The sequence below is a fragment of the Odocoileus virginianus genome, chromosome 11, assembly GCF_023699985.2.
Source record: "Odocoileus virginianus isolate 20LAN1187 ecotype Illinois chromosome 11, Ovbor_1.2, whole genome shotgun sequence".
Lineage (NCBI taxonomy): Eukaryota > Metazoa > Chordata > Mammalia > Artiodactyla > Cervidae > Odocoileus > Odocoileus virginianus.
Window position 1 is genome coordinate 1,348,296 of NC_069684.1, and position 12,246 is coordinate 1,360,541.

At 63.7% G+C, this 12,246-nt stretch overlaps 1 protein-coding gene across 4 annotated transcripts in view; it reads left to right on the forward strand.

Moving 5' to 3' along the window:
• The window catches only part of KIF21B (kinesin family member 21B), a 42,609-nt gene that overhangs the window by 18,657 nt on the left and 11,706 nt on the right, over positions 1 to 12,246 (forward strand). For all 4 annotated transcript variants that reach the window (XM_020906984.2, XM_020906986.2, XM_020906985.2 and 1 more), the window contains exons 10-26: positions 414 to 477; positions 550 to 750; positions 1,076 to 1,157; positions 1,483 to 1,600; positions 2,290 to 2,481; positions 4,109 to 4,308; positions 6,710 to 6,817; positions 7,243 to 7,311; positions 7,631 to 7,863; positions 7,994 to 8,141; positions 8,216 to 8,410; positions 8,494 to 8,595; positions 9,586 to 9,751; positions 9,930 to 9,981; positions 10,133 to 10,190; positions 10,863 to 11,068; positions 11,152 to 11,226. In XM_020906984.2, coding sequence (XP_020762643.1) covers positions 414 to 477; positions 550 to 750; positions 1,076 to 1,157; positions 1,483 to 1,600; positions 2,290 to 2,481; positions 4,109 to 4,308; positions 6,710 to 6,817; positions 7,243 to 7,311; positions 7,631 to 7,863; positions 7,994 to 8,141; positions 8,216 to 8,410; positions 8,494 to 8,595; positions 9,586 to 9,751; positions 9,930 to 9,981; positions 10,133 to 10,190; positions 10,863 to 11,068; positions 11,152 to 11,226 — 2,269 coding nt within the window. The remainder of the gene's footprint in view (positions 1 to 413; positions 478 to 549; positions 751 to 1,075; positions 1,158 to 1,482; positions 1,601 to 2,289; positions 2,482 to 4,108; positions 4,309 to 6,709; positions 6,818 to 7,242; positions 7,312 to 7,630; positions 7,864 to 7,993; positions 8,142 to 8,215; positions 8,411 to 8,493; positions 8,596 to 9,585; positions 9,752 to 9,929; positions 9,982 to 10,132; positions 10,191 to 10,862; positions 11,069 to 11,151; positions 11,227 to 12,246) is intronic.

The window sequence follows — 12,246 nt, forward strand, 5'->3', positions numbered from 1 at the left end:
CCTGCCCCCACAGCAGCCCAGGACATGGGGCTCACAGGGCAGCCAACTTTTCCTTTCTCTGTAAACGCAATCTCACGTACTGTGATGCTCCACTTCGCATGATGCTGTGTTAAACACACAAGCCCACTTAATTCTCTTAAGCTGTGTAGTGTTCCATATGTGGTGGTGATGAGTGATTTACCGTAACAGCCTCTGTTGATGGACATTTGCTTGTTTCCAATCTCGCTGTTACCAGCAGCGCCCAGGTCTCTGTGCCCGCAGACAAGCCCCTCTCTGATAGCGACTCCTTGGACAAGGGCGTGTGCCCTGCCCTGCTGGGGGCACTGATAGGAGACCACAGCCTGGAGCTGAAGGGCCTCCCTGCACTTACCTTCTTAACTGTCCCTGCCCCCTGCGTCCCCGCATCCCCACAGGAGACGGCAACGAGGCCATCGGTGCTCTGATCCAGAACTACATCCGGGAGATCGAGGAGCTGCGGTGAGTGGGCGCCCACACGCCTGGGAGCCCGGGACCGAGGTGGAGCCGCTCACCTCCACCCCTACCCCGCAGGACCAAGCTCCTGGAGAGCGAGGCCATGAACGAGTCCCTGCGTCGCAGCCTCTCACGGGCTTCGGCCCGGAGCCCCTACTCCCTGGGCGCGTCCCCAGTCACCCCGGCCAGCTCCATGGAGGATGCCTCTGAGGTCATCCGCCGAGCCAAGCAGGACCTGGAGCGGCTCAAGAAGAAGGAGGTCAGGCAGCGGAGAAAGAGGTGAGGGAGGCGCTCCCTGGGCGGCCCGAGGGCCCCATGCTCAGGGGCCCTGCGCACCCAGGTGGCCTGGGGGCTCACCCAGCGAGGCCGCTGTGGACAGAGGCCCCCACCGCCGAGTGCTGGGCATCCCCCAGGAGGAGGAGGAGGAGGGAGAATCCCACCTGGCTTAATGCTGGGCTGGGGGCTAGGAAAGAGCAGTGGACCCCTGCGGAGCTGGAGCCCAGCCCCACCCAGTTCCTGAAGCTCTTGCCCCCCCAGCCCACACCCTGCGCACTCACTCAGGGCAGGTTAGTCCCCAACCTGTCCACCCTTCACTCCTGGGCAGCCCAGAGAAAGAGGCCTTCAAAAAGAGGGCAAAACTCCAACAAGAGAACAGTGAGGAGACGGATGACAACGAGGCCGAGGAGGTGAGGGACCCCCGCCCCCCCGAGCTGCCCCCATGTCCCTGCCCAAGGGAAGGTCCCCACAGACATGCTCGTGCAGGGTTGGGGAGGGCTCAGGCCGGCCTCCAGTGGGTCCGTGTGCCTCCTGGTATCTGACTGGTCGCCGTGGTGACGTCCCTCCCTCAGCCCCACATCCCAATTAGGTGATGCAGGCGGGAGGCTGCTCTGGAGGGGCTCTGCCAAGGCTGTTGGGAGGAGTGGGCAGGACTCTCCCAGGAGTGAGGGTGGGGAGGGAGTCCCCCCAGCCACGGCCCACCCCACTCCCCACCTTCCTGTGCCTGGCACCCAGGAGGACGAGGAGCGAGAAGAGAGTGGCTGTGAGGAGGAGGAGGGCCGCGAGGATGAGGACGAGGACTCGGGCAGCGAGGAGAGCCTGGTGGACTCCGACTCTGACCCAGAGGAGAAGGGTGCGTGCTCCCGGGCGGGGGAACCCTGAGGAGGGGCTGCCTTCCACGGGGACCCAGAGAAACTGCTTGGGGCAGTGGATGTCCGACATCCAGGCAGGAACTCAGACATGCAACCCATCATAGCAGAAACTTACTGAGCACGCGTTTGTGCCGGGCTCTGAGCTGAACTTAACCCTTCACGTGCCCGGCCTCCCTGTCCACCCTGGAAGAACATGTTAGGACCCCCTCCCTTCGTCACCACTGGAGAGCAGTCCCACGAAAGTTAGTGGCCCACCCCTGGGTGTGGCGGATGCAGAGCCGGGCCGTGGACCGAGGCCTGGCTGCTCCGAAGCCCACTCCTCTAAGCAGGCCGTGTGTCCCATGGCTCTGACCCAGAGTCCTGCTGGCTGCTCTGCGTCCTCCCCCCCTGCAGCCCCGCTGGCTCCCGGGTCGTCCACAGCGAGTGGACGTCAGCCTCTGGGGCTCAGCAGGGGCGGGTGAGATGCCTGGCTCCCCCAGGTCCTGGGCCAGCCCATCACTTCCAGGCTGCTCTTTCGGGGTGTCCCCACCAGGCAGCCCCTGCCCACCGTGGGATGAGTCATTTCCCCTCGCCGCTGGTCACTGAGTGGTCACTGCGGGCCAAAGGCAGGCCCTGTCCCCGCTCACCCCGGGCCCCAGGCACCGCAGCCAGCCTGTCTCTTGACCCACAGAGGTGAACTATCAGGTGGACCTGGCCGACCTGACGTGCGAGATAGAAATCAAGCAGAAGCTGATTGACGAGCTCGAGAACAGCCAGCGGCGGCTGCAGACCCTGAAGCACCAGTACGAGGAGAAGCTGATCCTGCTGCAGAACAAGATCCGGGACACGCAGCTGGAGCGCGACCGCGTGCTGCAGAACCTCAGTGAGGCCCCGCCCCGCCCTGCGAGGCCCCGCCCGCCGCGAGGCCCCGCCCACCGCGAGGCCCCCCCCCCACACCGCGAGGCCCCGCCCCCACACCGCGAGGCCCCGCCCGCCGCGAGGCCCCCCACACACACCGCGAGGCCCCGCCCGCCGCGAGGCCCCCCCCCCCACACCGCGAGGCCCCGCCCGCCGCGAGGCCCCCCACACACACCGCGAGGCCCCGCCCGCCGCGAGGCCCCGCCCCGCCCTGCGAGGCCCCGCCCCACACCGCGAGGCCCCGCCCCACCACACCCATTAGAATCCTTTCCATCTCCAGGTACATGAAGGTGACACCCCTCGGTCTTTTTTCCCTTAATTCTCTCCTAGGATGTTTCCTTTGGTTCCCTTTACAAATCTGCTTCTCACAATGTGAGAGTGTACATCACTCTCAGCCCGTTCATCCTGTTACTATTCATTCGTTCACTCACTCACACATTCACTTACTCAGCAACAGTCCGCGGAATAGTCCTGCAGAGTGGCCCTTGTTCTAGGTGCCAGAGATGTTGGAGCGAGCGCTCTAGTGGGGAGAGGCAGACGGCAGGAAGTGGCAGGCTCTATAGCGTGTCAGGGGTGACAAGTGCCATGGGAGAAAGCAGCAGGGAAGGAGGCAGGGCGTGCTTGGGAGGGGGTGGACGTGTTGTAAAGGATAGTCGTGGAAGACTCGCTGAGAAGGTGGCGTCTGAGAATGAGGGAGGGGAAGAGCACTGCAGGCAGAGGGAACAGAAGATGCTGAGGCCCTGGGGGCACCCCGATGACTGGGCACAGTGGAAGGGCACGGCAGCAGCAGAGGAGGTCAGAAGAGAGATGTGGCCGGATGTGCCAGTCATTTTAAGGACTTCTGTCTTATTCTCTGAGGGACGTGGGAAGCTGGGGCTCTGAGAGACGTGATGTAGATTTTGAAAGCATTCTGATGAGATCGCTCCAGCTGCTGTGCAGGGAAACACAAGTGGAAGCTTGAGACCTGCTGGGCACCTGTTATAGAGGTTCTGGTGAGCGATGGTGTGGGCAGGAGGTGGTGAGAAGCCGTCAAATTTTGGATACATTTTGAGGATGCCGACAAAGGGCTTTGTTGGTTGATTGGTGGGAGATTAGGAGAGGGGAGCCAAGGATGTCTCCAGGTACCAGTATGATGGTAGATACTGAGATGAGGAAGACTGCTGGGTGAAGGGGTGGTTTGCACTTGTTAATCTGCCATGTCTGTTGGCAGATCAGGTCAAGAGTGGAGAAGGCTTGTCTCTTCTGCCAGAGTCCCTGTCACTCTGCCTTCTCTTACTAACCCTTCCCCTCCCCGCTGGTCCAGCCCTCTCCTCCAATCATGGGTCAGAAGCGAGCCAGCGGACCTGGTCCTCAGGGCCCTCATGGGAAGCTGGCGAGCTGGGCTCAGAGATCTCAGGGTGAATCACTTCTTCAAGGCCCCTAAAATATCCTTGGCTGTCTCCTAGTCCGAGCCCCTCCTTGTTCACCAGACGGAACAGGCTGAGGAGGGTGTGACTCACCAACATCGCCCAGTGAGACCTCCCCCGCGCCCGGTCCGAGCCCAGGGCACCGGAGCCCGGGGACCTGCGCCAACGCTGCCCCCCGGCACGCAGGTACCATGGAGTGCTACACGGAGGAGAAGGCCAACAAGATCAAGGCGGACTACGAGAAGAGGCTGCGGGAGATGAACCGGGACCTGCAGAAGCTGCAGGCGGCGCAGAAGGAGCACGCGCGGCTACTCAAGAACCAGTCTCGCTACGAGAGGGAGCTCAAGAAGCTGCAGGCTGAGGTGGCCGAGATGAAGAAGGCCAAAGTAAGGGCTGGGGGCGGGGCCAAGATGTAGGCCACGGCAGGCGGGGCGGGGCCAAGGTGGGGCCGGGGAGGGGCTTGTGGGCGGGGCCGAAAGGAAGAAGGCTAAAAGGGGCGGGCTCAGGGCATCGGAGGTGGGGTGTAGTCTCAAAATCCATTTGAAAGTGAAGAAAGTATTAGCTGCTCAGAGTCCGACTCTGCAACTCCATGGACTGTATAGCCCGCTAGGCCCCTCTGTCTATAGGGATTCTCCAGGCAAGGATACTGGAGTGGGTTGCCATTTCCTCCTCCAGGAGATCTTCCCGACCCAGGGATCAAATCCAGGTCTCCTGCATCGCAGGCAGATTCTTTACTGTCTGAGCCTCCAGGGAAGCCCTAAAAATCCATTTACCGTGTTAAAAATAACCATCACTGTCAGCGTGGATGCTCGTCTTGGACACTTGACGTTGCCTGGTTCAACTGTCCTGCTCCTGGACCTTGCCCTCTTAGCCTGAGCGTTGTCCAGGGTGAAAGCACCTTCCCCAGTAGAGGGCCTGGAGAGGACCCCCAGGGACCCCGCCCAGTGCCGTGGTCTCCCGTCCGCGCGCAGTGCACGAGTCCTCGGGCCTGGGCCGCCTCCGCCTGCGGACGCCGACCGGGGTTCCGAGGATGCGGGAGACTTGGTCAGCGGGCGCCCTCTGGCGGCAGGAGGGAGGCCCTTCAGGCCTCTCACTGGAGCTCGCTGAGCGGATCGCCCGCGAAGTCTGTGTGCGCCCTTTTTCTGTCCCCTTGCAGGTCCCCTGGTTAGCCTCTCCAGGTGCCCTGGCAGGTGCGGGCCGGCCGTCATCTCAGGGGAGGTGACGCCACTGTAGACCTCTAGGAGGGAGGATCCTCCTGTGGCTCTGAGGCCTGGAAAAATAATACTAATGTAAAGTGCCCACGACATGTGGGAAGGACAGAGGAGCCCTGCGTGTTCCTGGGCTTCAGTCTCATTTGGCCCTTCAGCAGGGACCCCGCCTGCTCTGCTCAGCTCACTTAGCTCTTGTGAGCCTGGGGGAGAGGCTGAGAAAAGCACCCTTGGGCCGTTCCTGCGGGGGGATGTACCCAGGAGGGGTGTTCCCACAGGGGGCATGCCCAGGAGGAGTGCAGGGCTTCGTCAGAAGCACCCAGGGCAGCAGGCATGGACTCTGATCAGATGCCGCAAGCGCTGTGGCCAGGACCCTCCCACTGAAGTTGAGGGGTGCCCGTGCTCACGGAGGTGCCCTCGGGATCGGGGACGCCCAGAGTAGTGCCACCGGGGGTCCTGATGTCGCATGCCTGGAGTGTTCCCGCCGCTCTGAGACTGCCACCCTGTGATGACCTCTGTGGGGCTCAGCCACACAGGCGGAGTTGGGCAGATGGCCCTTGTTCCGGAAGACACATTCCTCCTCAGGAAGCCTCGGGCTCTGGCTCCAGCCCCAGAAGAGGGCCGCCATGTTGGGGTGCATGCTGCACCCCCACACTTGGGTTCACTTCCAGCCGAGGCTTGACTCGCTTTAGCCAGCCTCAGCCCTTTGGGGCAGCATTCACTCCAGACCCACAGGCCCAGCAGCAGGGAGGACCGGCCCCCCCCCCGTAGCTCCCCCGACACAGCCACTGGCCCCCGTCCAGCCTCCCTCCCTGCCGGGCCGGGTCCTCTCCTGACTGTCCTCGGGGCAGGCTGGTGACGTTCCTGGGGTGCCCGAGGCTTCAGTGGTAGCGGAGGGACCGCCCGGCCCAGTTCTCATGGCCCGTCTCGTGGAAGGGGTCTGACCCTGTGCACTGGAGGGAGACGAGCCAAGGGTGCCCCGTCATGCCGGGGCATGGCTGCCCTGACCATGCCCTCTGTGCTTGGGGGCCCACCCTGCCCTGACCCACGGCCGTGGTAAGAGCTGGATTTTGAAGCAAAATGACCCCGACCACAAGTCTAGCCACCCATTGCTGAATTTCTGACTTTAAGCCGTTTGGTCTCTCTGAGGTTCACATCCTGTTTATGAAATAGGAGTGGTACCGCCTCTCTCATCTGACTGTTACGAGGGTCTGGGCATGCAGTGTGGGCTCCATCCATGCTCCTGGTTTTTATGGTCACCGTGAGCCTGGCCTGGGGCTCACCCCACAGCAGCTCAGCTCCATCCAGGCAGGAGCGCCTGCCTCCGGCCACGCAGGCTGGGCCCACACCGGCCGGGCCCTGGCGGTGGCTACGAGTGGGGGCCACTAGGGGCCATGACCAGAGCCGTGGGGGCCGCGCTGGACCTGCCGCGTGGTGATGCCTGCACGGCCAGGCTGGCAGAAAGGCCATTCCTGTTGGGAGCTTGGCCAGGGGGCGGGTCGGCTTCAGGCTCTGCGGAGAGTAGGGGACAGGCCCCGAGGCGCTGCCCCCCACCTCACTGCCGCCCCCCCCCCCCCAGGTGGCCCTGATGAAGCAGATGCGGGAGGAGCAGCAGCGGCGGCGGCTGGTGGAGACCAAGCGGACCCGGGAGATCGCGCAGCTCCGGAAGGAGCAGCGGCGGCAGGAGGTGAGGGCCCATCTCCCCACGCACTGGCGCCCCTCCTGACCGCCCGGGCCCCGGCAGGCCGTCCTCGGTGGAGAGGAGCTGCCTGGAAGAGAGTGCGGCCCCACACGGGAGGGCAGGACGGCTACAGGCACCCAGCCTGGTCCCCATGTGGTTCCGAGCTGGGCCTGGAGTCCCACGCTGGCCAGGACCCAGCATGCCAGCCCCAGCGTCCAGCCTGCAGAGAGGCCTGCGGGGCCCAGCCCTCTGCCCCAGGCTCCTCGCCCCTGCTCTGGTGGGGAGAAGAGGCCGAGAGACGTGCCCTCCAAATGCTGGGTCCCCTTTCCCTGCGAGTTCTGGCAGCACAAGGCTGCCCTCCCAAGCCGGCCCGGGGTCGGGGGACCAGGCTCAGGGCCTGAGCGAGGGCTCCACCCCCTTCTCACCCCCAGTTTCAGATTCGAGCTCTGGAGTCCCAGAAGAGGCAGCAGGAAATAGTGTTGAGGAGGAAGACTCAGGAGGTGAGTTCAGGCCCCTGCCCAGCCCCCAGAGCAGCCCCCCTCCCGCCCCCGCTGAGTGCCGACCCAGGGTTACTCCGTGGGGGCGCTGAAGCGAGGGGAGGAAGGGTTTGGGTCTGGATGCACGAGATGTTAGTTTTTAAAAAGAGAAGTCCCTTTTTTGTTCATTTCACATCAAAGACTCCTTGGCCCTTTCTCCACCCCAAACCCAGGCCAGGACAGAGTGGCCCCGGTATTCTCCCTGCCTAGCACCCCCAGGCTGGGCCTTTGCGTGGGCCTGGGGGCACCCCGCGCAGTGGGCCCCTCTCCTCTGGACCCCCAGGTTTCTGCACTGAGGCGTCTGGCCAAGCCCATGTCTGAGCGGGTGGCAGGGCGAGTAGGACCGAAGTCACCCATGCTGGACTCGGGGGCCGAGGTGTCGGCCAGCACCACCTCGTCTGAGGCCGAATCGGGGGCCCGCTCCGTCTCCAGCATCGTGCGCCAGTGGGACCGCAAGATCAACCACTTCCTGGGGAGCCACCCCGCGCCCACCGTGCCTGGTGCCCGCCCTGCCAGGTGAGGCGGCCGGGCGCCTGAGCTTTGGGGGCTGCGGGATGGGGCCTCAGAGGCTCCAGGTGAGAGGCTCCGCACCGTGCAGAGGCTGAGAGTGGCCCCGCCCTGGCCCCTTCGCCTGTGCCCCCCCCAGGAAGAAGTTCCAGAAGAAGGGGGCCAGCCAGAGCTTCAGCAAGGCCGCCAGGCTCAAGTGGCAGTCGCTGGAGCGGAGGATCCTGGACATCGTCATGCAGAGGATGACCATCGTCAACCTGGAAGCCGACATGGAGCGGCTCATCAAGGTGGGCCCACCCCTCCGTCCCCCTCCCACTCCCCTGGCGCGGGGCAGCAGCCTGAGGCCTCGCCCCCTCCCCAGAAAAGGGAGGAGCTGTCCCTCCTGCAGGAGGCGCTGCGCAGGAAGCGGGAGCGGCTGCAGGCAGAGAGCCCCGAGGAGGAGAAGGGGCTTCAGGAGCTGGCGGAGGAGATCGAGGTGCTGGCGGCCAACATCGACTACATCAACGACAGCATCGGCGACTGCCAGGCCACCATCGTGCAGCTGGAGGAGACCAAAGTGCCCGGGGGCCGGGCGGGCCGGGCGGGCGTGGGTGGGGCGGCGGGGCAGGCGGGTGACGCGCCCTCTGCCTCCCCGCCCAGGAGGAGCTGGACTCCACGGACACGTCGGTGGTCATCAGCTCCTGCTCCCTGGCTGAAGCCCGCCTCCTGCTGGACAACTTCCTCAAGGCGTCCATCGACAAGGTGGGTGGGTCGCTGGCCTCCTGGCCCCACCCAGGGGATGGGCGCCTCTGGGGCCTGCCTGGGCTGGAGCACTCACAGCCGGCTGCCCAGCTGCGTCACTCATGGGGGGATGCTATAAAGCGGGGGTGACGGCTGGCTGTGCGGCTTTAATGAGTTGATGTGGCCAGGGGCTTGGTGTGGTCACCACACACAGCAGGGCCTGAGCCTCTGGAGAGGGAGGCAGCAGCTTGTGTGTCTGAGTGTTTGTGTGTGTGTGTCTGTGTGTGTATCTGTGTGTGTGTGTCTATGTGTGTCTGTGTGTGTCTGTGTGTCTCTGTGTGTGTGTCTATGTGTGTGTGTGTGTGTGTGTGTGTCTGTGTGTGTGTCTGTCTCTCTGTGTCTGTCTCTGTGTGTCTTTGTGTGTGTCTGTGTGTCTGTCTTGATCTCCTCTTATAAAGGACACCAGCCACAGGGATTAGGGCCCCCTAGAGACTTCTTTTTAACTTGATCACCTCTTTCCTGCGTGTATGCCAAGTGTGCTTCAGTCTTGTCTGCTAGGCTCCTCTGTCCTTGGGATTCTCCAGGCAAGAATACTGGAGTGGGTAGCCGTGCCCTCCTCCTGGGGGTCTTCCCGACCCAGGGATGGAACCCACGCACATCGTTTACATCTTCTGCATGGCAGGCGGGTTCTTTGCCACTAGCACCACCTGGGAAGCCCTGATCATCTCTTAAAGCCCCTCATTTCCAAATGCAGTCCCCTTCTGAGGTCCTGGGGTTACATCTGCGTATGCGTCTGGGGACACGATTCAGGCCACACGGGGAGCATGCCCCTAGTGTGGATGTGGGGGAAGCCAAGGGTCCGGGGTGCGTCTTGGGTCTGTGATGGGGGCAGGGTGAGGGCTACAAGCCCTCCAAGCTCTTATGAGGCGCAGATGCTGGGAGGGCAGTGATGGGGGTCCCCACAGCACCAGGCCAGAAAGGGTGACCCCAGGCCTCGCTGCCCATCCTCAGGGGCTGCAGGTGGCACAGAAGGAGGCACAGATCCGGCTGCTGGAGGGGCGGCTGCGGCAGACAGATATAGCGGGCTCCTCCCAGAACCACGTGCTCCTGGACGCCCTGCGGGAGAAGGCCGAGGCCCGCCCTGAGCTGCAGGCCCTCATCCACAATGTGCAGCAGGGTATGGGCCCCCCAGGGGCCCCCAGACACCCGGGGCTCCCTCCCCCCACCCCGGAGGCCCTTGCTTCCCCGTGCTCCCCAGAAGCCCCAGTCTGACCCCCAGGAACAGTGGGAGGGAGGCCGCCCTCCCCACACTCCGTGGGTTGGGGTCTCACCCCCAGCTCCTTCCTTCCCCACAGAGAATGGCTATGCCAGCACAGATGAGGAGGTGTCCGAGTTCTCTGAGGGGAGGTGAGTTTCCAGGTCGGGAGGGGGCACATGTCCCGGGCTGGGCCGAGGGCTGAACCGGGGCCTGGAGGCTCCCGGGGACCCACGAGTCTAAGTCCCCAGGAGCCAGAATCCCAGCTGTCAGCACCCTGACCCTTGTCGGCTTCTCTCTTAGCTTCTCCCAGTCATTCACCATGAAAGGCTCCACCAGCCACGATGACTTCAAGTTCAAGGTGAGCCCCACTGGCAGGCAGACAGGCTGCTCCCCACAGCCTGGTCCCCGCCTTCCCATGGCACAGCCCCCACCCCCAGCCCCAACCCAGTACTGCCTCCAGCTGGGGTGCGGGGGCCAAGACGGGTCTCAGCTGGAACGAGGGTGGGGGGGCGGGTGTGTGACCTCTGACAGCCCCTTCCTTCTGAAGCGGATGGAGTGACATCACCACAGCTCAAGGCCCCGCCTTCAGAAATCCCCCTCTTCCTCACCAAACCACCTCCAGCTCTGATCAGAGCCTCGCCCCGGATGTTCAGTCACTGTGCATGCGGGTCTGCAGTCAGGGAGCGGTTTCTAGGCTAGACTGAACCCCCAGCGGGATGCATTATAGAGGGAAGGCAGAGCGCTGGGACCCGGGAGCAGAGATGTGAGCGCAGCCTCTGGATGTACTGAGGAGCTGGGGACACTGGTCCGCCTGGGCAGTTCTACTTGCAAAGTCTAGGGCGGGAAGGGCATTCCTGTTGGTTCAGCCTCTCCAGACGCCCGGGAAGACGTGCCTGGGTGACGTCTGCCGGGCCCTTCCGTCCACTGCTTTGCCTCTGGCAGCACCGTCTGCCCTGTGGAATTCCACCTCCTCCCCCTCCTGCACCATCCTGTCCGGGCAGGTGGGTCCACCCAACCCTTCCTGTGGCAGGGCGAGCCGAAGCTGTCCGCCCAGATGAAGGCTGTGTCGGCCGAGTGCCTGGGCCCCCCACTGGACGTCTCCACCAAGAACATCACCAAGTCCCTGGCATCCCTCGTGGAGATCAAAGAGGACGGTGTGGGCTTCTCAGTCCGAGACCCCTACTACCGGGACAAGGTCTCGCGGACCATCAGCCTCCCCACCAGAGGGAGCACTTTGTAAGGAGGGAGCGAGCGGTGGGGGGCGGGGGGAGGCTGGGGCTGGGAGGTGGGTGCAGGCCTCATGGGGCTCTGTGTTCCAGCCCCCGACAGTCTCGCGGTGCAGAGACGTCCCCTCTGACCCGGAGGAAGTCCTACGACCGAGGGCAGCCCATCAGGTGAGGGTGTGCTCTGAACCCTGCAGCAGCGTCCAGTCCCTTTGTATACACTTCCGTCAGCATCCCCCCCCCCCCCCCCCCGTCGTGGCCCCATCCCCCCTTTGTCAGCTGAGGCTCAGAAAACAACCTCCATGAGTGCCTGAGGTGGTGGCCAAGGCCAAGGCTAAAAACTGCCGACTGCCATGAGCTCGATGTGGGCGGCTTTGCAGGGGCCTGGGCTGGTCATGGGACCAACATGCCTCAGCCCCGCTCAGGGCCGTGGGTTCTTGGGCCTCGGAGGTCTTGTCCTGTGGGGGGGGCATGGCGGGGCATGAGAGAATAAGGACAGTCCAGGAAGGGGAAGGGGCACAGGACAGTGGAGGGTCCCCAACTGCTCAGCCGCTCCTGGGGCCCCTGGGGCTTCTGCAGGTTGCTGGACGCCTCTCTGGGTCGTCCTAATTCTCAGAGATGTTTGGTGGCCTTTGCGGTCACTTGTGAAGCAGTGGAGGGCAGGGTGACCTCGTGCACCTGCCTTGAGGGGAGAAAGACGTGCTCCGGTCTGTCCCTCTGGTCCAGGCCCCCTCCGCCGCCCCACCCTGTGGCCTTTGGTGGGAGGAGTTGCAGGACATCCGTGCACCTGGGACCCCAGAAACCATCCCGCCCCCGTGACTGAGTCAACACACTGGAGCCGCCGTGGGCTGGGGGGGTGCAGGCTGGACTCTCCGGCAGGACTCTCCAGAGGGAGAGTCCCCTCTGCAGAGAATGAGCTGCACCCGAGGGCCACCTTCCGAAGAGAGAGGTCGTGGGTGTCGTGTTATCACCTCACTGTGAACCCGACTTAGTGATTCCCGAGCCATTGTTCCCACAAAGTACAGGGCAGAGTACTTGAGGGCCTCAGGTCACGGCATTTCCATCACCCCGGCATGTGAGTTTCTGCTGAAAGACACTTTATCTAATATATACTACTGACACATTTTCCCTGGGTCAGGATGATCCTCTGTAGAAGGAAATGGCAATCCACTCCAGTACTCTTGCCTGGAA